The sequence below is a fragment of the Rhopilema esculentum genome, chromosome 13, assembly GCF_057945365.1.
Source record: "Rhopilema esculentum isolate cy_ngs chromosome 13, ASM5794536v1, whole genome shotgun sequence".
NCBI classification, from domain to species: Eukaryota; Metazoa; Cnidaria; class Scyphozoa; order Rhizostomeae; family Rhizostomatidae; genus Rhopilema; species Rhopilema esculentum.
Window position 1 is genome coordinate 8,939,935 of NC_142827.1, and position 26,643 is coordinate 8,966,577.

At 35.9% G+C, this 26,643-nt stretch overlaps 3 protein-coding genes across 4 annotated transcripts; 1 reads left to right on the forward strand and 2 right to left on the reverse strand.

Moving 5' to 3' along the window:
- Positions 1–245: 245 nt before the first annotated feature.
- Positions 246–6,992, reverse strand: LOC135692050 (18S rRNA aminocarboxypropyltransferase). Its single transcript, XM_065210071.2, has 8 exons — positions 6,856–6,992; positions 5,057–5,272; positions 4,649–4,689; positions 3,368–3,704; positions 2,559–2,628; positions 1,944–2,053; positions 1,327–1,381; positions 246–851 (listed from the first exon to the last, which is right to left on the reverse strand). The coding sequence occupies exons 2-8, from the start codon at positions 5,214–5,216 to the stop codon at positions 539–541; spliced, it is 1,086 nt and encodes a 361-aa protein (XP_065066143.2). The 5' UTR covers positions 5,217–5,272; positions 6,856–6,992; the 3' UTR covers positions 246–538.
- A 2,053-nt stretch (positions 6,993–9,045) lies between these two features.
- Positions 9,046–26,378, reverse strand: LOC135692055 (small ribosomal subunit protein uS3mA). Of its 2 annotated transcripts, XM_089112015.1 has the most exons (4): positions 26,236–26,378; positions 23,967–24,153; positions 19,978–20,248; positions 9,046–19,944 (listed from the first exon to the last, which is right to left on the reverse strand). In XM_089112015.1, the coding sequence occupies exons 2-3, from the start codon at positions 24,148–24,150 to the stop codon at positions 19,983–19,985; spliced, it is 450 nt and encodes a 149-aa protein (XP_088968141.1). In that variant the 5' UTR covers positions 24,151–24,153; positions 26,236–26,378; the 3' UTR covers positions 9,046–19,944; positions 19,978–19,982. The 2 variants fall into 2 exon arrangements, with proteins under 2 accessions (XP_088968141.1, XP_088968140.1); XM_089112014.1 differs by having other exon boundaries at positions 19,937–20,248.
- On the forward strand, positions 16,581–17,354 carry LOC135691993 (ras-related protein Rap-2c). The gene has a single exon (XM_065210008.2). It carries the CDS (start codon positions 16,581–16,583, stop codon positions 17,271–17,273), a length of 693 nt encoding a protein of 230 aa, XP_065066080.1. The 3' UTR covers positions 17,274–17,354.
- Positions 26,379–26,643: the final 265 nt, after the last annotated feature.

The window sequence follows — 26,643 nt, forward strand, 5'->3', positions numbered from 1 at the left end:
AGATGCTTCCGACGAAGGGGCTGTAGCTCCCCCTAGCCCTCCCCTGGCGCCACCACTGGTGTCAGTAGGAATGTCAAAGAAAGTCAGAAACAAAAGAAAGGGGTACATGCTATTTCAAACCTAGTCATTGTTCTTCTGAGGGACTGGGAGGCAGTTGAACGCAAGTTAGAAGATATACGTAAATCAATTCAGATCAACGAGTTTGCATAACTAACAAGGAGGGGCGCATAGACGAATAAACTACAAAGCTATATTGGAAATCATAATCAATGCAGATTCTTTTACAAAACATATATAGAGCTATGCATAAACATCGTTACTACAATAATGCTTCTCAAAAATTACAGGAACTTTTATTGTATTAATCAATATCAATTCTATGATACAGAAGCAAAGGTAACGATTTAAAGGGCTGTATACACAATAGAGAGGGAATTGTTGGTTTGAATGACCGACAACTAAGAATGGCTTGAAGGAAAAAGTAGCAATGGCATTAATGTTTGATTATTATTCTTTACAAACAATTAAAATTTAGATATCAAGTCCTTTCGCCCAACTCAAGCTCGGCTACATTCAGTTCAGAAGATACATTGTTGACTCTACTACAAGTTTCAGAATTTAAAGTTAAATTGCCAACAAATTCTTTCTTACTAACATCGTTTATTTCATCTTCATGGTCGCTATTTACACCATCCTTTTCACTGTGTTCCACAGACTCATTGTTGTCACTTTCCTTGCTTTCTTCACTGCAGCTGTGATCTTCTTCGTCATCATAATCACTCCCATTGTCATCTTCACTTTCCTCATCCTCACTATCGCTCAACTCATCATCTTCTTCATCCTCGGTTGCTCTTCAATATAAAAAATAGAAGATAAGTGATACAAAGGTTTTTGAGGTCTGACATTTTTATCCTGTAAAACAAATGTAGTACACAGATTGCACTACCGGAGTGCAGTTTCTCTGTAATCATAAACGTTTTTACAAGATATTTTGAAAGGTTTTAGTCTAGCAGCTTATCATATTTAGTAAAAATAACGCTTGATAACCACAATTCTAAACTACATCAAAGTATAATAATTCGTTTAAGGACGGGATGCATAAGTTACTGCAAAACTGGGCACCATTTTCTTTCATTGCTCTTCATTGACCAGGACATAATATTTCTCGGTTTCTATCAAGGCTAAATCTTGTTTGAAGATTGGGCAACAAAAAGCGACACTAATTTCTAGCTTCTCTCTCTTAAAATGTATTCACACTAAACTTTAAAACATGTAGTCCCTTTAAAATGGCAGGCGACTGGCACTAGTTTGTACCTAACCCCCTACCTTGCAGCTCTGTTTGGGTTGAAGTATTCCTTATCCATGTCAATTTCAGTCATATCTACAAAAGATGAGTATAAATTCATGCAAAAAGGAAAGGAAAATGATATAAAATTTCCTTCCAACGAAGGGAATTGCCTGTCCTTGTTTCTTTAACCATAAAAGTGCACAATGAAAAAGAAATCTTGCAGCAGTTTTGAGGAATTAACAGCCTTGAGAAAAACTGGGAAACTGATTTTCAAACATCGCAAACATTTCTTGGAAAGTTTGTATAAACATCTGTGTGTATGAGGTAGAAGGGACAGAAATATCAAAATCTGCCTGATTAAGTAGGCTTGCAAATATGCTGCGCGGAGAATACTACCTTGTAGCATAGTTTCCATAATCTCCTAATAAAGTATGCTTGCAAATGTTATTATCAACTAGCCATATTTTGGAGATCATATTTCAGCTTAAAAAATAACATAAAGTAACAAGCTAATTGATATAGAGGAATATAAAAAATGTTTTGACAAAATAAGTTCAAAGGTGCGCACTGGCACGGTGCAAATTTAATGATTTTTCACTCACTGGCACGGTGCAAACTTGCCAATAATTCTGAATACTTATCATAAAAAACATACCAATCTCTTTTATCTTTCTGTTACTTTCTTGACATTTTCCAACCCACTCAATCTCAGCAGCTGCAACGTCAGCCGAATTCTTGCACCTTGCATAGATCGCAAGAATTTCTCTGAAAAATTATCACCCAATTACACAAAACAGAGCCATCTGTTGAGTTTTAATTGCAAAGGCTCCTATCTGTTTAAGTGTTAAACCTCATTAAAGTTCATACAACATTGAATATCAATATAACAAGTAATTCAAGCTATATTGGATTTTTGCACTTAAATGAATTATAGTTCTTTAATGGCTTTCAATACAACATTTCATCACTCGATAAACCCTTAATCAATAAGAATAGCAAATAGCGTTAAAGATTACAATCAAAAGAACTGAGCTGCTCGAACGGCTGAAATCAGTCCGGATTAATAAGAGTGGCTGGAATAACGAGGGTGGTTGGCAAAGTTTCTAATGAAAAATAACAGGGGTGGGTGAAATTAATCTCCAAATAAATAAACAAGTTGAGTGGAATTTTCATTTCGAAATTTTCAAAATTTTACACGGTCTCTCTGTTCAAGAGTAGTTTTCATTAGTGTCTTATCGTAGTAGTGTCAACAAAGAAATTGAACATTTACCGGTTTAATTCATAGAAGCCTTTACCCCATTTGAACTTGTCTAAAATCGTTTCAGCAGCTTTTGTGAATCCTACAACACAATAAGAGGTTCAATCAAGTGTTTCAACGACAAAACATTTTATGTCCTAGATTTAATAGAGCGTCGCGGGCCATGCAAATGGACAAACGCCAAGTGCCTTTTTAGTGAAAATTCAGAAAAATTTCTCAAAAAACCGGTTGTCAATACCTCAGTCAGTTATGCAGGACCATGCTGAATTATTGCCTTTGCAATGATAGAAAAAGCTTTAAGGTGTTTCAGGGTTGGTTCATTATAAAAATTAAAGCTAGGTCACAACAACATGTTGAAAATACATTTTTTGTTAACTTTTTCCTCAGAGTCCAGAAAAATTGTTAACCTTCCTCCAGACAAAAAACATCCCAGAAGGCAAACCTCCCCACAAAACAATATAAATTGGGCGTGGTTTGGGTGTGTCGTAGGAGCTTCTATTTTTTTTCGTGGACCTTCCTCCGGTCAGTGGCCGTGCGACTGTAATGTTTTCCTGACTCTGTTTTTCCTCTCTTGAACCGAGAAAACACACCGCATTTTATGCATTAAGGAATAGAGCTTAGAAACATAACAAACATTATTGTTTACTAGTGCTTTATAGCGCTTGATACCCAAAAGATAGAGCATACGCATTATGGTGGGTAGAACTTGAGAATTTTGAGCTGCAGCTCTGAATTTCATCAGGCAAATATAACAGCCATCTTGCAACAGCATTTACCTAGTTGTTTAGAAACAGCAAACATTATAAGACTAGAAAACCTACCTGTTATATAGAAAAGTGCAGCGAAGGCCTCAACACAGGATAACTTTGCGGGTTTTCCATAATTCACAGGGTTGGCAGCAACCAAATGTGGAAGAAGCCTTGCAAATCCGGTTTTCATTCTATGAAAGGGAGTCTCTTTCAATTTTGCCCACGAGCAGTCAATCACAGCAGCTCCATGCTCTCTGACAATTTCTCTGTCCGAAGGTGACACATACTGTCTTCCAAGGGGACTCAAAACAATACCATTGAATCTGTTACCTAATCGGAGAATTCTTAAGTAGCCAAGTCGACTGAGCTTTTGACCTGTACATCTCTTTGGATCACAATGAGCAAGGTCCTATGACAAAGGCATTTAATGTAGAGCGTTGCTTTTCTTAAAAAAAACTTAATCAGTAATGGGCTGACATGAAAAATATGTTTTGGATCATCAAAGATTAAAAAAGGACTTACAACAGGTACATTAAGTACAAAAAAGGCCGGTGCAAAAAATTTTGGTGGATTAATTTTCGGTGGAAAAAATTTCGGTCGTATTTTTGAAACTTCTGTTTAAATTTCGGTGTAAATTTTGGTGACAGGCTGATAAATGCAAATGAAGAGTAGGCAAGATTGTCGAAAATTCTTATTTAGTGGAGGTATTTTTTCATTTTTTATAAACCATGGACAAAAATTAATTTGATGCGTCTACAGTTCGCAATATTTTCATCTGCCAATTGAAACGAGGGGGTTAGAAATTCTGGTCGATTGTAAGTTAAAATTGAGGCATCCAAATCAAAATCGCTGAGTGTTAAAAAGAAATGATTGGGTGAAATTATGATTAACCAGTAAAAGCATCCGTACAGCCCACAGGGAACTCAAATTTCTTTGATGCAGAGGGCGAAATAGAAGAAAGAGAAAGTAAAGATGAGCTGGATATCTTATTTGTTAATGAGGAATGGGAATCAAAAACTGAAAATCGATATGCTGCGGATGTAGCGTAATATGCAAACAATATCAAGGAATATTTTTTTATTGGTGTCTATTGGTGTAAAATTGATTTTTCTAGCGTTTCGGTAAAATTTCGGTAAGATAAAATTTTGATTCCAACAAAATTTGCGGGTGGGGAGTAATTTTCAGTTGCCCTGCTTCACTGAAAACAAATCCTACCAAAATTTTTGGTACTTAATGTATTTTGCCAATACATGAACTTTAAAGCTACAAACTTTTTGAGAAAATATGAAAAATTTTTTAAATACAGAGTGGGTCATTGAGTGACCAATTTTAAGTTTAAACTGCTAAACTCACCCACATTGCTAATGGAAAACCAAGCTTTTTTGATCTTGAAGCTAAAATGAAAGAAAACACCAGGTCAATTGACTGCTATTAATTCGCAAACAAAATTAAATTGCTACATTCTTATACGTTGTGAAAATTTGCATTCTAAAAAATAAAAGAGAGACCAGAGGAAGAAAGAAAAAAATCAGAAAATTTTATCAAAGATAGAATCAGAAATTAACTTGAAACTGTTTACTATCAAGTCAAAATGTTCCTTAAAACACAAATTTCTTAGCCAGATGTTGCTCAGCAAGGAAATCATTATACAAAATACTAATAGGAAACATATAAAAGAGTTAAAATATGACTTACTCTAATCTTAAAGTGTGGAAAATAAAAAGTGAAACAAGGTCTCTTAAAATTGATGTTCTAACATACCTCTGCCATCCCCAGCATCGTTCGAAGTTGCTATACCAGACTCTGGTAATTCAAATTTCCCATCATATGTTCCTTCATGTTTTTTAAATGAATGTGCTTTTCTTTGATGGTGGCCCTTATTTTGATATTCTTTAATCTTTTTATCTTTTCCTTTTCCCATAACAATTTGCCTTTATCACATCAAGCAGGATACAGCAGTATGCTTCCTTTTTAGATCTGAATACAACAACAACTGAATATTCATACTTTGAAGATGCCAAATTATCTAAAATAATTTTAACTTGAAAAACTTTGACAAATCTTTTGTAACCAATTACTGGTTACTTGGTCAACTCTTACTTTAAAACACCTTTTGTACAATGAGATGTCCATGTCAAAGTTTTTCAAAACTTGCATACATTGTGGGGACTAAATATCTTAATGCAAACAGGTATGTAACAAAGGTTCCAAATCCCCCAACTTGGGCATGAATCTCTTGATTTGTGATTTCTTCTCTCTTTCTCTGGATTTCAAACCTAACCTTCTGCTTTCTGAAACTTTTTTAAATCCGTTCTAAAATCCCAATTTGAAAAAGATGTACATGTCTGCTTGTGAAGTTTGCTATCATATTTTTTAGATGTTTAAAGCATAGTTGGTAAAATGTAAGGTCTGTCTAGCCAGATCTATTGTTTACATTTTGGCCATCCTGCCAATCAAAGGCAGCCATTCTTAAGTTTCATAGTTGATGCAACCTGCTCTAGCTATTACGATTTTAATCGAAAAACCACAGCCCCCCCCCCCTCCAACATATTGTTAACAGCCTAATTTACTTTCTCAGAAATGCCAATGATTTAGAAATAATTTTTTCAGTACACTTTCTAAAACAATTACTGGTTCACTAAGCCATGCAGAGGCTGGTGTGCCTGCCATGACACAGTAGAAACACAACCAATGATTTTATTAGTGACAAAAATATGTGTGGTTCCCAGTGGCAGTTTTAGGGACTGCGGGGCCTGGGGCCAAAAGCATCTTGTTCTTTACAATTTCTATCTTTTTTCTTAGGTATGGGCCCCTTTTGGCTATCATAAGCACGGGGCCTGGGGCAATGACCCCCCTGGACCCCCTTAAAACAGCCACTGATGGTTCCTTACTACAACATGATGTTTCCTGATGAATTTCTTAGCAAAAATGTAAATCTGTGTGTATGAATCAAAACAGAGAAGATTCAAGTTTAACTCATCATGCATCAAAACCAGTGCATTCAAATATTCTTGGCAGCTTAATCTTCACTTTATAGAAAGTTGTTATAATATATTTATACAAAGTTGATTCGTATGTTGTTATAATAAGGCTAGAATATAGATGTAAGGGATAAGCTTTAGTTCACTTTTCAAGTTTCTCACTTAAGAATGTTTTTAAAGGAAGTAATTTTTACAAGGGCTGCTTTTGCAAATTTCATGGGCATTGATATTTTCAGGCGGGCTAAATTCGTTTAGTTCATGCAAATTTATTAAAAAACTTCCGATTTCAAATATTTTTAGGTTGGAGCGTCTGAGGTAGGCCTAAGGTTTTTTTGCTAATGCAGGTTAAGTGTTTTGACAGCCTATTGGTGATGCAGACCTGGTCATACGAAATTTAGTAGTTAAAATCATTTTCCTTTTTGCAGATCGATGATTTTTAAGGCATAGAAACTTTAACGTTAGAAATCATAGCGATCATGCCATGACAAAACTTTCACACAGAGTAACGAGAGTTGCCAGGCCTCTGTAACTTCAGATCAAAACGGTGAAGGTTAAAATCAATTCAATAAAGTTTCATACCATGGTTCAATCCACTTTTCTTGAGCCATGCACGACACATGAATAGAATTTTGTCTTCTAATCATTTATTTGCCATTGCCTTAATAACGACCGTCCCACCTTTACTCTGGACATTTGTCGTTGAGATCGTTGAGGTGGATTGTTATGACTATGATTCAATTCAATTCATCACATCTTTGGAGAAGAAGAAGCCTATCTTGTTGACATTCTTTTAAGAAAAAGTGTATATTTTGATCTTTGCAGATATTAAAGAAAATTAACTTCTGAATTTTTCATGATTTTATCCAAAAACTCAAATATTGATTAAATGAAGCCTTTGAATTATCTATCATATTTTTTAGCCTGCATCAGCATCACAAACCATATGAAAAAAGGAAAAAAATATTAGGCCTATGTTAAGTGTGCAAAATCATGGTTCTATACCTGGCTGATAAGCAAAAATGTAGCCTATGCATCAGTGGAGTTATTACGAGGTATTATGATTAATATTCGCAAGTGGGTCCCTATATCGTACACTGCTGGCTTACAATTTTTATAAGATAGAAGAAAATTAGCATAAGTCGTTTGGTATCAACAACTTTAAAGATGCTTTTCCTTTGGGAAACCTAACCCCTGCCAGCTGTGCATTGTGCCTAGCCAGGTGTGTTTGCCATAAAAAGAATAAGGAGTCAGTGTCGTGCTAGGTCACTGCAACATGCATGTGTAGGGGATGATAGGTGATGCACGTACCGTACCAACCAAGTTTAGGCCATTGTGATAACGTAGAAAACCATCCCACGCGAAGCAGGCTTATTCTGTTCAACGTATAAATAGCTTATGAGTTTTCACAACAGCCGTGAAGTTGGCGTTTATTCGCTTATTCGCAAAAAGAAATGAGTTGTTTATAAGAATATCAAAGAGCCGTTATTACAAGAACAAACAAGCTGACTTCCTTCCAAGCTGTTACGCTTCTCGGTCATTCAAAAGTTATCTTAAACAGGCTCTGCAGAAAACTGATGAATTACTCCAGGCATCTATCTTCTCGAATAACAAAAGTTCGCGCTGTGGTCACAAAGGAAAAGTCTCACAGTGAGCGCAGATTTCTTAAAATGGCTGTTGTATTTTTATTTTAAAGAGTTCAGCTGTTACAAAGAATTTAAAATAAAAATTAATGCGAGTGTGCTTTTTATAAATCACTAAAAATAATTCTAGTGCATTCTTTATCTTATTGAATGAGACAATTTCATTGCAAAAGTGGATTTTTATTCAACTACGTTGCATGAATTTTTACGACAAATTTAAAGTCCACTAAACAACAGTTTTTGCATGACATTTTTAGTAGCACTGCGAATAAGCCGATGAAATCTGCCCTGTTATCATGAGAGAATCTTGAAAAAATTGTTTTCTTTTCTAATTGTTCATCTGAGGATGATCATGTTTTCGTGTTGCTCTATTTTTAGCCAAAAGGCGCTTATAAGAACTTCGGACCTAAAGATTTCCATGCTAAATTCACAAAAGCAAATACCTATTACAGAAAATGTCTCATTAATTTCAATGAAAGGTAGATAATGTTCTATAATGTAGACAAAAGCCATAAAATAAATCCACAAATCATGGTTAAATTGCAGAAAACCTACCCTAGATTATTTAGAATAAAAAGTCTCCTCGACGTCTAGCAATGTTTTAACACATAGGTTATTTCTCTACTGTTTTCTTTTTTTTCAATGATGGTTTGGGGTAGCAAGACTCAAGATAGAAATTTTGCTTCGAGTGTAGTTAAGATCCAGTGTCCTAATGGCCTATTCATATGAGGAGGGGTAGGCCACTGAGGTGAGATCTAGCCCATAAAGTGATTTGTAGTGTGGTCAAAGACAAAGAGAGTGGGCTGGCCCACCTAGATGAGGTGCAATTTCTGACCCGGTGGGATTCGACTCAGGTGCGATAAAAATTTCTGATATGTAAACGTTTCAGTAAACCAGCACATCAAGGTAGGATGCAAAGACCAATGCTCCAGTTGGACAAGCTTGAAAACAAAGGCTTCGTCTATATTGGATTTGTGGCTATCCCACTCAAGTGGGACGAAAGCTCATCATATGAACGAAGTCGTGAATCTTCCCACCTCATATTCAATCTCATATTAACAGGCCATCAGTCAATCTTCATAAGAAATGATTTGTCCCAGAAGAATTGAGCAGAATAAATAAAAACAGATTTTAGAAGATGCCAAAAACACTTTATTATACATATACATGCAATCTCTACGGCAGTGAATGGGTATTCCTTTACAAAATTTAGTAAAACCAGTGAAGTGTTATTGTCTTAGAAAAAGCTTAAATAATATATAAATAATATCTAGATCAGTTAATGTGTGTACGGACTTGGTAGATAAAAATGTACAATTGCCTTGCCAATGAAGAGAACAGACGAGGGTATAAGGTATAAGGGGGTACGTATCAGGTGTGATACTCCCAAGACGCTAGAAGTAAAAGAACAAACAAACCTACACGGTTCTTGCAAGGGGCGATGTTTAATGGACTAGCAAAATCTAGTGGCGCTCTGAATTAATGATTTGCATCCATAAAATCTAACTTCTTGGTGTTTTTAGCTATTTTTCTTCGGTCGGACAAATTTTTCTTGTAGTTAGCTCTTTTCCAATGGCAGTACGAGACATAAACCTAGTTTTCAGTTTAGATGAAGTTTTACCACTCAGCACCCACCCACCCCCCCCCCATTCCCCCTTAATCCAAACGTAACTTCAATACGTTTGCTGCGCCACGTGAAATTTTAATAATTAATAACCAAGCCCTACTGTACATGTGTGGTTACGTTAAAATATTTTTATAGCATAAATCTTATTTTTAACAAATTCTAAACTCATGATGTTGGTCTTACTCTGAAACTGATTTTTCTTTATTTGCTCACTATAAATTGTTTCTAAGAAAAAACAGTTTTGGAACTGTTGGTTATTTCTACTAATTTTTCACACGAGGCTAGAAACAAACATTGTTCCTACTTTTTTGAAAATACGAGCCTCGGCGTTCGTTTAAAGTGTGTTGTCATAAAAAGAGTGCACGTGTTAAGAGATTTTATTCTATATTCGGTAACGAGATACGTCACGTCAAACATGAATTTTGCACATTCTAATATAGCATCCTGTAAACAACCATTTAGCATTGTTGTTGCTTGTTGCCCAATATGAGTCACATATTACGAGTATTGGAGAGGTCTCGAGTTTTTAGGGTTGCATTTTGGCGATGGACTTGGTCCAAAGAATTGATATAAAGGGATACAATGAAATTGGCATAAAGGAAATGGTCTTCTAGCAGAGGCAAAAATAAACATTAGCTGATTGACTATGTAAAGCGTATATCACAAAGCTTTGAAATTGCCAATCTAATGCCCGTAGGCACACTTAAAAAGAAATTTTATTATAGCAGCGGCATTTCTGAGATTCATGAGCGGTTAGTGTCATTTCCTATCATTTTCTCCAACCATCCCACGAGAACCCAATACAAATTCAAAAACATGTTGTCGGATCCACATTCGTTAAACATTAAAAGGCAATTCTTACAATTTTTCTAGAATTGCTAATTGCATGGGCGTGACCGAGTAACAAAGCTTACGAGACCTTCAATTTGAGAATGGAAAATTACATTTAACAGATAACTTGAAGTAAGCGTTAAAAGACTGCTTTTTGAAACTTTGCTTAAAGTTGGATAAAAATTCTAGCTTAATTAAAAAAAATCATAATAAGCTTATTAATACCAACTAACATAACAACAAGATAAAGAAATATATATGTATATAAGGTTGCAAACTAAGATGAGCTACATAATCAATGTATCTAGGCTTATTGTATTTTGCGAAATTTCGCCTTTTGAAGATTTCCAGACTGGCTACATTTCCTATTTAAGTTGGTATACTGTTCCAAGTTTGACTACACCTGTAAGATACTGTTTCAGTTCCATATATAACTGTGTTTGGCTTTTTAGTGAAAAATGACTCATTTCTGAGAGGATATGAAGACTCATGAAATTGAAAATATCATTCATAAAATTTGGATTTTGGTTGATCTTGGTTTGATACATTTCTATGGCTAATCTCTGCAGGTTTTGTTGATGTATTGTTGAGGCGTTTTTATCATTATGTTGAGGCATCTTTCATAATTAAACCTTCAAAAGATGAGTCATAGTCATTATATGCCATCTTTAGTGCTCTTTTATGAACATTGTTGATTAAGTTGTTCATTTTTGGGCTACAAAACATCCAGACGATGGGGCAATAATTGAAGTAGGTAGTGATAAACAACTTCAGCAACAGTTTTCTCTTCTCTTCATTTGAATAAGGCGCTACTCTGGCAAGGACACTAATTTTTTTCCCAGCTTAATTACAAATCTTTTTATTTGATGATCATATATTCAGGTTCTATAATCATATATTCACATTTATCTCTTTTTAGAAGCATACAGTTATCTTTGAACCAGCTATTTACAGTGTTTATCTCAGATTCAAGCTTTGGGATTATACCACTATAGTTGTGAGGGAAGTAAGCTATAGGCTGGTAATACCTACAATCAGAGCGAAAAAGTAATAAAGTAACCAAAGACTAACTCAGAGTAAACTTCAGAACATGCTGGCATTTTTGGTCGTCCTTGTAGTGTACACATACCATGTTTCTTACAATTTGAAGCCTCATATTTCTGAGTATGCCTTTGGTCATTATTTCCGAGCTTTTGACCGATATGAAGCAATTAATATCAAGAAACAAAAAGCATTATTAAAGTTAGATTTCATCCAGGTTAAAATTATGCAATACATTTTCTAGCACCAGAGCCATGACAATTCGAGTATGAAAATGGAAGAGACGAGCGGAGGATGGATGGGCGTCTAGGAGGAATGAAGGTTAGGTATGGAAGATCAGTGCCATAGTTTACACATCTATTTCTACTGACGTTGGATAAAGTCATTCTGCCTGATCCCTCTACCATAATTAAACCCTGAGTGCTGTCATGTCAAAGCCTCCGTGTGTTCTATATTGCCAAAGTTCGCAGAGATGACGCATGTATCACTCATCACTGTTACGAAAATCGTTTGAAAGAAAATAATTGAAGCCAAAGACTGAAATAAATTTATGGTTCACAGTTAGTTGGAAAAGAAGTTGAGATGAAGCATCCCATCAAGGAGCAAGCGCCGCTTTGACTTTCTGTTTCATTAAAACGGACTTCCACAGAGTACATTTCAAGTTCTATTCAATGCATTTTGCAAGGGTTTTGAAAAAAAACTTTACCTCAAAGAATAACCTAACAGCACACTCACAGCCCATTTGAGAACGCAAAGGGCATATTTTTACCACTGAAAGAAAGGGGACCTGGAATTCTCAGTTTAGGCGGTAACTGGGGGGGGGGGTACAGCAAGCTTTGCTGGGGGCCTGGTACCTTGGGTGCCAGAACCTCGTTGAAAGAATGGGTCGCAAGGTGTTTTGGGATGCCAGAAAACGCCTGTTTGAAAATTTTCTTTTAAATGAGTGAAACCTTTGACTTATTGCAGCTGGACTGAGTCTTGGTCTATCTCTGCTAAATTCTGCTCAACTTAAACATAAAACCTATATGGCGTTTTTTTAAAAATCACTTTAAATCAATTTTATTTCACTAGGATCACTTGAAAATTATTTCTCTCGGAAATTAAGTATGGGGACAGCCAGGAATCCTTGAAAACAAATATAAAAACGATTATACACTCTTTTTTCACAAGAACAATTTTATCAGAACATGAGCTTCAAAATTTGCCAGAAGTTTTGAGATGCTGTAAAATATGATCTTGAACAATGTTGTAAATCTCCCTTAAAAAATTTCATCTCAAGAACGAAAAGATTTTGTCATTAAGGGGTGCTTTTTGGGTGAATTTTCAAACTTTTCGGAAAATAAAGGATGTTTCACTCACTTTGTTGCAAATGAGGACTGAACGCCTCACACTTGCTAGCAAATGGAATGCTTGCAGTCTAATAATTTAAAAACAAATAAAGAGCAATCCACCCTCAAATGTAAACAAAATAAGAACAGCAAACCTGAAACTCAATTTTTGGTTCTCATTATAAAGAGTTTATTTGCGCAAATTAGGCTTAACTTTGACAACAGATATTCTGAACAATCAATTTTCATTACAAAGGCAAAATCATTAAGTAACATGGCATTCCAATATCTAGCTTGAATAACAAAAGACATCTCAGATATTGTAATCTTCATAACTACATCTTTTTACCATTGTGCAAGGGCCCCTCGAACAAAGTTTGTAAGAAATTGTATGGTATGACGTACTACAGTAGTTGTTGCTGTTGTTGTCTTTTAATGTACACGTGAAGTATGCGTTAGGAGAGATTTGAGTTGAAGTTGATTAGAAAAGAAAGAATTAGAACGGATCGAATTGGAACCTAAGTTAGAATCTACGGAATTATACAGTCCTCTATTGGAATTAGAATTTGAGCCTGAACCATATATCGTTGTCTTTCTTATCCTTTATCTACTATCTGTAGTACAAAACTTGGGCCACCAGCGTATATAGCAATTTCGCACAAAGTTTAACTAAGGATCCCGAACTGTTCCGTTACGCACGTCACTGCCTTAAGGAAGGTTTCTTATAAAAAAGCGCGTACGCCAACGTCATCTTCGCTCGCTGCGATGAAGGAACGTGAGTTAAGGCTTGGTTTCTGAGAGGAAAAGTGAGTTATGACATGGTTTTGTCTGAGAGGCAGGGGCGAAGCCAAACAATTTCTTTGGAGGGGTAATTCTTGCTGACAAAAAGGGCGTGTCTCATGCGTTAAGGGTGTGGTCAAAAGATGAATACCTTTATATGCTGCTTTTTTGCGTTTCTGTTTCAAAGTTCATACTTTAGTGCCATACTTTGAAAGTTCAACTACTACAGAAATGTTAACACGATACAATCGTTGCAAAAAGGTTACAGAAAGAGTTCAAAAATTGCTTCTTTTGCCAAGCAAAAATCTTCAATGTGCCGACGGACTAAAAGTTGGGGGTACCGCAACAACTCCCGGCAGGGATGGACTAGCCTGCATCACAGATGTCACAATTTTCTTAAATATAGTTAGGCCATTTTGTTAGATACCCCTTAGCCCATTCATTGTTAGGATTTTCTCTATGTTCCTTTTTCCATATCCTTAGCTGTGGCATACCTCTCGTTCATACGTCATACGGTATATCTCACATTGTCTCATGTTAGCGACGCCCCTTCCATTGTTTAGGTTGTGGTGCAGGATTTTTCCAGCATTGTTTAGGCCTAGTCATAGGTTACTCATTCTCGTCCCTATGTTGTTGCTTTACCATTTGCGTAGTTTTATATCATTTTTGCATACTTTTGATTTAGATGTGTTTACGTTGCATGGCATCATTTAACCTAGCCTTTCCTTTTACTTGTTATTGGTTAGTTACCATAATCGTCGTGTATCGCTAATTTTAGATTCCATTCGTACATATATACAAGTTGTAGTTTAGGACAGAGATGGATGGAGACAGAGGGGAAGCTATTTGAACGAAACTCTGTCACTCGTCGTAAGGCTTTAGGTTAGGTTAGGGCCTAGTATGCTTCGTATGCTTTATTTGTATTAACGTGTCTGAGTTATAAACACAGTTTATTTCTGGTGTTTTACTCTCTGGGTTTGTGACACAGACCATCACCACTCTCCTCCTTGGTGGTGATGGTCTGTGACGCAGGCTAGAATGGACTGGCTCGGGTGGCTAGGTGCCGAATGCCACCCGGGCCCATTCATAAATATGAAGATTGGGCCCTTCATGAGGAAAAATTGTCAAAGAAGAATCTAGCAACAATGTAGATACTTTGTGATCAGGGACGCCTGCACAAGATTAGGGCAGGAGGGGCAGTGTTGGTGCCGAAGGCAAATCATTGAATTTTTCTATTAACATAATCGAGCATTCCTAGGTGGGAGGGGGGCTAGGGTGGGGTAATATAATAAAATATTAACTTGAATATGTGCCACCCATACAGCTGGGTTTTTACCAACAAAGATTCTAAACATAAAGAAAATGTTGACGAAATTATCCATAAATGAAAATGGTTATTAAATTGCTTTGCCACTCACTATTCACAAGTTTTGGTTTTATAAAATCATAGCTGTTATAAATGGGCTAGTTGTAAAATTTTGATTGCCCGCTAAGTTTTTATACCGATTTATCCTCCTTAGGTTCCTGGAGTACTTCTGAGGGAACACATCTTTTGTTTGTCATTTACTATCTTTGCCGCTCTCCCTATGTGACCGACCTTGTCACAGACAAACTTTTCATTCTCTGCATTTTTGTGCTGGTGTTATCAACTATCTAGTATTTTCTAATATATATTAACATAACGAGAGTAGTCAAAGTAGTCATCATATTTCAGGGCACTTCTTGCCCCCTCTGCCCCTCCAGCTCCCCTTGTGTAGGCGCCCCTGTTTGTGATAAATCTTAAAAATTAGGTAATCGCTAAATAGATATATTTCGTCAGGGACATTATTAGACTAAACGCACGCTGTCGTCAACCGAGAGCTGTCTCACGTAAGAATATCATTCTGTGAGCATAATCATCATCTTAACCAACGAAAGTGAGTTTTCTTTAGTGTCACTGGGAATTTGATTCAGGTAACAGTCAGGTAACAGGTAACAGGATTCCCCACAATTTTACTAAACCAGATTCTATTGATACAAGATACCAGAAATACCAGAAACTATTGATACTAGATATCATCACACTAGAGCAAATGTATCTTTTGAACTGTCAAATTCGTTAAAATTGAAAGAGCTAAACTTTGCAACGATCCTTCGCAAACGAATGGGTGGAATTATAATTTGGTTTTCTACGTGGCCGGCCACAAGCCTTTTCTCCGGTTTCGTTCTTGTATATCGCTACTGATTAAGCAGGGCCACGAATTTGAAAGTGGGGGGCCAAGGCTAAAAAATTAGGGGGCCAAGGTTTCTTACCCCTGTTACTGCACCTTTAAAACTACTTGCTTCGCAAAGATGCATGTCCCCCACCCCCCGGTGGCGCGGGCCCTGATAAGAAATTCGTTATCATTAAATCTAAAGGTGTTTCCATTGTAATGAATAAACAAAGTCACTTTCACTTTTCTTTATAAATAGAAAATGAATGCCGTGAAGCGAAAGGATCCATTGGGAAAGCAGTGCCAATGTACCGCTATGCCCTTTCGATATGAAAAATTAACTATTAACTTTACTACACCATAGTTCTGCGCTGAAAACTTTCGATTCTGATTGAAATGAACTGTTTCAATTTCCAAGAAATTCGTTGAAGATTAACTGCGACCCATTGTGTATTACTTCCACTTTCTTTATCCCCATCTGGATTATTTTCTCCTTCGTAGAGTCTGCACGCAGGCTAGTTTCATTATGGCTACTAATACCGGAAATTTCGTAACTTCCACTTCCGCAATAATTGTGTTGTTTGTGTCACAGGATGACCAAGGGCAGCATAGAAGGTTCGAAAAGGTTATTGCAGAACAGAACTTGACTGTGATCTCATCAACTAGTAAGAATCCTTTGTTCGTAAATTAGCTTCTACATCAAAGACAAAACAGATTTCAACATCATTCTAAAGAAAGGAATTGCAAATATCCAATAACGGTGTCCAGCTATTCCGTTGTACTGTGTTCCGTGTTCTGTTTGTTTTCAACTTGCTGATGACAAGCTACGATAATATATTTGGTGAAGTTATATTTGCAAACCAAGATGCCAAGACAAGGATCCAAAGCGGATATGATTCGAAGTAGATTTGTTCGCAAAAGTGCGAAACCCGGGGCAAAGCGGAGGGCAAAGACTATCCTACTCCTTGGCGCGAAATCAATTGGAAAAACTAGCTTGATAAAGAGATTCATCGATGGGAGTTTTCCGAGCAGTCTTCCGGCAACAGTCGAGGATCGCTTTCAATACGACCTCGGCAGTGGATCTAATCAACTTTACTGTGAAATTGTAGACATTGATGCCTTCGAATTTCCACCCATGAGGGATTTACACATCAAAGAGGCTTGCGTTATTGTGCTCCTTTATGAGGCCAAGAACCGAAAGTCGTTTGACGTCATGAAAAAACTGTACAGCATTATCACATCTGCCCGCGACTATCCGGTTCCCCTAGTCGTTGTTGCAACAAAAACAGATAAACTGGATAGCGGTGAAATGATGAATGAAGTGAAAGAGCATCATGTCGACGAGTTCGTCCTTGATTTGAACTCGTCCTCGTCTGCAGATGGGGTGAGACACATGAATACGTCCGCTAAGTTGGGGTACAACGTTTCAGAGGCATTTGGTGTAGCCTTTGCCGAAGTGAAAAATGTGTTTCAAAATGAGTCATTGACAGGGGGTAGTTTGGGATTCACTGACCAGGAAGACGGAGACCGGTCTAAGTGTTGCTGCACTTTGATCTAACTGCAGAGTAATGTATAAAAGGACTATTTCATTCGAATCGCAAAAGCGTCAAGACTACAAGAGAGGAAAATGAAAACTGAAGTACACCAAAATGTGAAGAACACTGAATAAATAAACTTCCTTAACAGAGAAGAACAGGCCAATAGATTCAAAGTTACTGATAAATTAAAAAAAAAATTAACGCAAAGGGTTTTCTATTATATTTAAATTCAACAGAGTTGGGTGAGGGACTAGGAAGGCTTTCAAGCAAATAATTTTTATTGCATTTCCCTTTGTGTTCACATCTAGATCCAATGCCAAAAAACTTGTGAGAATTCTAGCTTTCGAAAAATAACTCCTTTTGTCTTGCATGCAGAAGAAAAAAATTACTTCAAAGAAAAGTAGGGATGCAAAAGTGTAAACTATATCTTATTGGACTAGTCAGTCTCTAAGAATAAGAATAATTTTGAATTCTTTATAGTTTAAGAACTTTATGTTCAACATGGTTTACTATCCTGCACCACATTTATACTCTCAATGTGAAAATTCAGTTAACTACAGTCTTTGTTTAACCCACTTCTTTGGGTGTGTAGTAGAAATTTTTTTTTAAAAAATCCTTTGTCCCTTAAAAATATCTTTCCGCAACATTAGGGTAACTTTATTCTTGTTTACACTAGCCTGTAAAGCTTATTCATAATACAAACATTTTTAATTGACAGGAACTGAATTGCATTTTGTATGTAAGAATTTGAAATGAAGGGCAAAATGGTAGCTTGATGGAATGCTGTTTGATTGTCAGCCAAAAAGCCAAGCAATGATAATGACTTCAGTTCTTACTGGAAAGATATGTTATAGTTTCGAAAGGCACCAGAGAGAGGGAAAATTTTACTCAAAACATCAAGATTTTTTATGACAGCAGTAAGCCCATTTTCAAGATGCCTTCAAAGCATTTGTAGAAGCTGGGAATTATTTTTCAAATGCCCTTTTACTGAAGCTTGCTCTCTTGTCCCTTGGTCGTTCTGGGTCCCTGTATGTTATAATTTATTGGATAGATGTTTCTAAATTGCATTTGATGCCAGTCTCTAGTTAATTTGTATTATGCAATTTGTATTATAATAAAGTATCAACTGCCTGTAGCCATTAAGACTGATTGGTGTGAATGATCCTACATTGCACTCTTAAAAGTTTTTTTATATGCAAAACAATTAAATGGTGCACATTTACACAAAAAAGTCCATTTTACAGAGCAGGTTGCCCCTTCAAGAAAATCATGGCTGCAGGCTCTTGATAGAAGTTTTGTAATTGCACATTGTTCTCAGAATTCATTAATAAGTAAAGAGTTTCATATCTTTATTCTGTCTTCAATTTGCATATTTCTTTATTTAGGGATATTACTGATGACACCCCCAGTCCTGACCTTTTGTCAAAGTTGGGGTAAACTGGGTCATTTGGGCATCAAAAGTGTAAATGATGCCATTCATCATTTATAACCTCATTGATGAGTATTTTTCCAGCAATCTTCCATGACAAATTTATTTCACCCAGATACCTTTTTCTACATATGCCATAGGTGTAGCCAGGGTCAGAGGTACACCCTTTTGTTTGCGAAATTCTAAACAAAATTCTCAGTGGAAAAACAACTGCTTATACTCTTTATGGTTAATATAATAAACAGAAAGTGCATAATTTGGTCCACAAATAAGCTATCACAATCCTTAACTTGCATCAGCAAATAAATTTTCAAAACCTTATCGTTCATCTTACTGGAACTGCATTCTAAAGTAATTTTTCTAAATCATTAAAAAACTGAGGTCGGTAATACATGAAATTGGAGAGACCTAGAAGCACCTCTACAGTTCAAACACCCACTTAATATTTTTTCCATGACATTGTTAATCTAGAACCCCCTTATTATTTTCAAGCCTTAGGAACCGGATGCACTTGCATCAAAGTTAAATGGGTTTATCTTTGTCAAGCATGGAAATCAAGGAATGCTTCTTCCACTTGGATTAATAATACAGGCATTTTCTGTTGTCATGAGATTGTACTACGTCAAGGCAGGCAGTTCAACCTTTGATGGGTCAGGAGAACGTTGACAAATCTAGTAAGAACAAATTTGCTAGGCGTACTAGAAAGCTTACAAAACAGTTTCTCACCTATGTTAGAAGACAAAGGAATGTTCCAAGTACTAGTGCATCAGGACCCTAAAAAACTTTATTTATTTTTTAATGTAATGTAAAATAATATTTTTACAGCTGTTACAACTTGTAAAACCCAGCCACAACCATTGTAGCATTCTTCTAATTAAAAATTCGTTTTCAAGCCTGCAATTTCAAATATTCCTTCTGTTTTATAAAATATGAAGAAGGGACTGCTAGCCATTCACCCCATTGATTATTATTTGGTGGGAAATTTTCCAGCCACAATATCTATTCCTGAACTGTGGTTTCTGTGAAACCTGCCTCTGCCAGGTTTTGCTGTGGTCTCTGTGAATCTTTAATCAGCAACCCTAACCACTGAGTCATTCATGTATCATTCACATATCATTCATCTAAAATTAATTTATCTAGAAACTATTGTTCCTTTGTTTGTGACTAGAACAACATTTTAGCGTGATATGTTTAGAGTTAAAAAACAAGATTGCATTGTGAGGGGAAAAGTACTCATACAAAAACCAAATGCCATGAAATAAGTAACTAAAATAAAAGCAAATTTCTGATAACAGAACCTCTACATTTGCACTGACATTACTTCCATCTTTACAATACATCCAAGTAAATGAGTCAGCAGTCTTTCTGTAAATCCAACTAAGAAATATACCTTATGGACAGTTGTGCCTTTGGCATTCACAAAGATGCTAATTTTTATTTGATTTAATTGTCTTTTTACAACTATATTAGAGACAAGCATCTCATAGAAAGTACCTTCAATAAACTTTCGGATCATTACATCATCTATAAACCGTTCATGTGCCCACAAGCTGCCTTCAATTCCACCTGAAATTGAAAAACCAATTGTATGTAAGCTTTCTAGTACAGAGGTCAAGCGAAATAAAAGACTCACATGGTGTAATCACTATATGCTCTGAATGCAATCATTTTTTGAGCAAATAGCTCTCATTGAAATATGTAAAATTCCAAAATTTCGACTCCATATCTTTTATTGACAAAAGTTATAGCACTCTAAATCTTTGGGCGTTTTCAGGAATTTTTGATAAAATGGGGGCGCCACCGGAACGTTTATACACATTTAGAGAATCTATAACTAGACCAAATGAAGGGTGCTAAATTCAATCATGACATCAAATCAAAGGTACTTCGAAAATAAATTGCAGTATTACTGTGTAAAATCCTTTACATTAAAACCCAAAAGCTCTAATTTTGGAGCAGGATTTTAAGATGGGTGTGCCCGAAATATTTACAGAATTTCAATGCGTTTTTTGAAAAGTGCAATATTTGTTCTACTAAGGTGAAGAGAATCATTCTTCGGCATTGTATGCTGCAATTTTTGTAAGCATGTATAGAACTGACCAAGGGAAATGGAAAGAAAGAGTAGCATTAGAAACGTGCTAAATGACGATTGCCATTGCCAAACATATACAAGAAAAACTGGCTTCAAACCTTTGGAGTCGCTACCTGAAGAAGAAAGGGAAAAGATACTTTGGAGGTGTGGTCTTTTTAATCACATTGTTACGGAAAAGCCTGTCATAGTTCTTTTACATCATGAACCAGTCCATGGGAGAGTGTGCCAAAGAAAAGTTTCCGATAAATGTAGCAATGTCTTTAACAGTCAGTCGAGAAGGGTGAAAGGCCAACACCCAGTAACGCTGGACATGGCAAAAAGGTTGATAGACGAAGGGGTAGTGGTTAAACCAGGATTGCAAGGTAATGAAGCCACAGATAGTTGAAAACCCATTAGATGTTCAAAAATTACAGAATTAAACATGTCCCTACAGTGCTCAGGGGTTTCACCTCTTTATCTACCTCTCAATTCTAGAGATAGAATTTTCAAAGATCGAGAACGATACCGTTTCCTTCCAACAGTGGCAAAGCACGAATCGACCAACGCTTGTGACATGCACTACCACGCCCAGCGATTATGTTATACAAGTTAGCGAGAGTATTTATTGTTTAACAGCACATTCGTTCATAGCGAAATGTCAATCAACCTATCTTCAGCAATACAAAGAGAATTTAACAGGTGATACTTGCATCGCATTGATGGATTTTGCAGAAAATTACAAGTACATCATTCAAGACGAGAATTCAAGCTTACTACTGGAATAACGAGAAGTGCACACTTCAACAAGATGTTTTATGTTATTTTCAAAATGGGAGCCTCGACATACTATCCATTTGCATGATATCAGATGACATTGAACATCACACTCCCTTTGTTTATGCCTTTCAAACTTTATTGACAAAGTATTTAAGGGAAATTCTACCTCAAGTAAAGAAAATAAGTTCCTTTTCAGATGGTTATGCTGCCCAATACAAAAACTATAAAAATTTTGTTAATCTCGTTTTCCACAAAGAGGATTTTGGTTTGGATGCAGACTGGTCATTTTTTGCTACTAGTCGTGGCAAATTTCCTTGTGATGGTGTATCAGGCACTGTGAAAAGAGTGATGGCTCATGCAAGCCTTTAATGCCCAAATTATTACTTTTGAGTCTTATTCGAATTTTGTGCACAAAAACATTAAATCAGTAAGGTTCATTGATATTTTTTCCAAAGTTATGTCAACCTTGCGTGAGAGTCAAAAGAGTCGATACAAGCTCATGAAAACCATTCCTGGTACTCGTAGCTTCCATTACTTTTAACCAACTGAGGGAAAAGCAATTTTATACAAGCGCACAAGTTTTGAAGGGCAGTACTCTTTGGAAGGAGGATGACATGTAAATATGACAGTTTTTGGTGGATTGCGCCATAGACGCACCGAACAAGATTTCAGGAAAAACTTTTGACACACTTAATCTCTATTGCTCAAAGAGAAAGGGGATTAAGCTTGTTAGTAAATGCTGATTTTCAAGTGCGGCCACCAAAACCAAATTCACTAATCCGTCAAAGGTTCCGTCGTCCTGCCCCAGAGCAGGACGAACTCTAGAAAACGGAAATGATTAGCAATTAACGTATTTCTCTGGCGCCACAGAATACCCAAAGTCAAATCGTTCTTTGTTTAAAACCACTTCACAATAACCAAACAGCAAACAACCATTTTACACACCAACTGCAGAGCGCTCCAATTTCGAAGCGGAAATCGGATTCTCTTTGTCAAACTTGAAAAAGTTTTCTCGATTTTCCACTTTGACAAAGATAATGAGTTTTATGTCAGAAATCAGTGCGTTCAGGCCCTTGATAAGATAGCAGAAATAGGCCTTCATAGAAATGAATTAAAGATTAATTTTACGCATTCCCATGGCCCGATAATTTCATTTTTCTGACCAAAAAGTTCTTGTAGATGCACCAATTACATCCAATGGTATAGTATGCCATTTGCAAGAGAATAACCTGAACACTACTTGAAAGCTCTTTATTACATATCGATCAAAATTAGGTCATTCAAGTGTTCTCGTAAATATGCTTCAGCAAACTAATCATGCGCAAAAACATTGTCTTCCAAAATCTACAAATTTCCAAGACTCTTCATTAAATTTCGTAAGCAATACAAATTAAGAGGCAAATTTTGCATATAAGCATAAATATAGCATTTAAGTACTGGACATTGTTACTAAGCAAAAAATAATAAAAACAATAATTTTCTCTGAAATCTATTGAATTTGTATAAAGGAGACCTCAATTTAAATAAAAAATTAATAGCAACAAACAATTCATGTTTGTTGTATGGTAAAAACAAAGAGCCCCTCATGTCAATATGTACCACATAAATATACATGCTTACAAAAACTGTAGCATACAATATCAAAGAATGATTCTCTTCCAATAAGTAGATCAAGTATTGCCCTTTTCAAAAAACATTTTTAAATCCTTAAAGTCTTTGCCCAAGATAAGCGCTTTTGGGTTTTAATGTAAAGGTTTTATGCTATAATACTGCAATTTAATTACAAAAAACCTTTGATTTGATGTCATAAATGAATATAGCACCCATAATTTAATCTAGTTACCAATTTTCATCCATTTGTGTTGATCAGACATTTGTTTTGTTTAAAAAAATTGGTTGGCTTAGGGTACACTTCTAATTGATATGCTATTGTGAAATTTAAACTATTACTCTAAGACAGTGTATGTGTAGGGGAATACAGGCTGAAAGGTTGTTTCCTTTTAACCACCAAGTTTGATCAGTTGCCATTGAAAAAGACTTACCAGAAAGGCCAAACTTTTGGTCAAGCAAATGTCAATTTGTGGCCAAAGGTATGGAGAATTGTGTCTGTGTAATCTTTTATTGGAATTCTCTGCCAAAACCATCAAACTGAACCAAACTATAATAACTTGATCATACATAGCAATAAAAGGTGTATGGTGGAGTGACATCTGCCCTATTATTAGCATTGGAATAATAGTATAGACAATATCAAATGCAAATGAACAGTCTTTCCGTTTCTTTTAGACTGATATATCATACCAGGTTGGGGCCTCTAAGTCTCATTTAACACATTCTGAACACCAGCTTCATAGTAAAATGATGAATTGAATTTTCTTGCAGGGGCCCTTGTAAGCAAGATAAAATAAGCAGAAAAATCTATCTTTGATTGGATACCTGTATGCTTGGAGTCCCAACTTTTTGTGACGCCAATTCTGTGTGGAGGGGCATCATTTTTCGTATAATACTTTGACCTCATATTCCTTGCTTTTGTGGAAGCAAATCTGGCTTGATACATTATTGTTTCCATCTGTGTTAGATTGTTTATTTTCAGTCTTCTTGTCAGCAAATTCACAAACATGATCTAGAGAATAAAATTAATTGGCTTATTGAATTTAGGCTTTTGGAAAAGATGAAGGACAAGTAATTCATGCAGATAAATGATTTATATTTAAAAAAAACAGTTGATGAGCAATTGAGTGTCTCATAGAATAGGTACAGATTTTGCTGAAAAAATTGTGTGTTCAATTCATTGTTTGACATTCATATTTGACACTAGTGTTAGCTTATTTTGAAATCAATATAAAAATTATCTTTAAGCAAAATCAATCTTAAACTTTTTCAAATTCAACTGGAATAGCTTTGCTTGAATCAATGAAACTCTTTTGCAATCAATAAGACCAGGAAAATGGTTTTCTGATCTTTTTTTTCCGTTTAGCAGCCTCCACCAACAATTTACAAATGGTCAATGGTCAATGATCAACATGACTAAAAATCAACTGAACAATGGGAATGGGGATTTCACCTACAGAAATTGCATTGGGTGGCAGAGTTCTACCCCCTCCTGATGACCCCAAAGGAATGCTTTTTGTTTGGGCACAAACAGAGTTTCCTAGTTAGTCTATAATTTTTGCGTTTGTTAGAGTTGCCAAGGCAAGCCATGCTGGGTAAGGCATGCGATCGCACGTCCATGCCTTGGCACACACCTTCCATTGCTCAAAAGTGCAGTTTATCACATGCCTTAAACAATCTGAACACTTTATTCTAAAGTGACCAATATTGCCCAATGTTGTTTTTTTATCATAATTCAATTATCAATGAACAGTGTTAATCATGCAATCCTTTCTATTTGATTTATATTTGAGGGGGAATTTGGCAAATATTCTAATTTGCTTAAGGTTACGGTAAATGTTTTCTGGATGAAAAAAATCATTTTTCGATTTCTTCAGATTCTAGTAGCTGGTGTTTGAAACTAACAGAAGTTATGAAAATGGCAAACAACCCTTTTAAATGAAGGTTTCCATAATTTCTTTATCAAAGTTTTAGCTTGAGGTCTGAAAATTGCTTGACCTTTTAAGTCAATAATCCTTGCTTTGCTGTTGTGGTTGCATGTCTCATTTGGAATAACTTGTTACAATCGAATGGCACATGTACCTCTGTGTTTATTTAAACAGGCTTATTGCTTTAAATGACTTGACCCAGAATATACTGTTGTTTACGAGTGTAGCTTGCAATTGCATCCCTGCCCTTTTATTCCCAGCATGGCCTGCAAGGTTAAAAAATTGTACTCTGATTCAGTTCCTTACCAAGCTGAACAACTTGTTGATGTTTCAGAAGAAGGGCCTGACAAGCAGTGGGTTTTGTGAAGGTTGCTTTTGGCCCTTACATGATTGTGAAACTTTACTTTATGAATATTTTTCATGCTGTTTGCATAGTTAAACACCCCCCTTAAAATGTCCCCCCTCATATTCTCAAACATGTTCATGAATTCTTAGGTCCTTATTTTATTTTAAAGTTGACAAAAAATTGTCACAAAATCCATAAAGATCGAAAATTGGAAAAGAGATGCATGAAACAAAGAAAGCATTGAAAATGGCAAAATTGAAATATTATAATTTCTTTCATAAAAAATGTGTTTTTGTTTCCATCATTTTGAGGTGGCAGAAAATTCCTTGTAATGAAATGAGCATTTCTGGGAAATTCCCAGGCCTGCACTTGAGATAAAATTAAGTTTCCAGTCTGGCACATGTCGGAAACATGCGTTTACTAACAGATTTGAGAATTTTTAAGGATCCAAATTTGCAGCCTAAATATCTTCACTCGCACATCAAGAAATTCTTGCCTTCAAAAAGCAAAAACCAACACATTCTACTTGCAGTTTGATGTATAACGAACATAGATAGCTAGATATCTACTTCAATTCAGGTGTTAGGATGACTTGGCTTAGTGGTCAGGGTCAAAGCAAATATATGACACATGTAAACTAGAAAATTTTAAAACTAGCAAAATAATAAGATGTTAAAGTGCAAATACTGAAAGCAAGATATTTATATCATGATAACAATTTAATTTTTTATTTACAAGAAACCAAAACCCCAAAAACTCAAAACTTTCTAGTCGTTGAAATTTTCTAAAATGCCTTTTATATTATATTTGTAGCACTTGCCTGATTTGCTTTTTGAGTGCCTTCTGCAGAAACTTATCCAAAGCCAAAAAACCAACCATTTACAGAGAAGTGCTTGAACCTCTGCACGACATTGACTAGGCCAAATTCAGGTAACCTCTATCTCAAAATGAGACTGCCAGGCAAAAATTTGGAACGAAAACCTTTGGGTTGGTGATCAAAGTTCACATGTTGATATAGTGATGAGGGCGCCGGTAAGTTGTGAAAATTTTGTTTTTGCCTTTTTAGCTGTTTGCTTGTTACCAAGAACCGAGATACCGTAGGGAGCAGGGAGCCTTGCCCCCCCCCAAAACCTAAAGTAGCATAAGTAGAAATTTTTTATTTTGTAAAATATGACTGTTGTTACACCTATTTATCAGTGCTGCCCCCCATTAAACAAAAAATTGTATC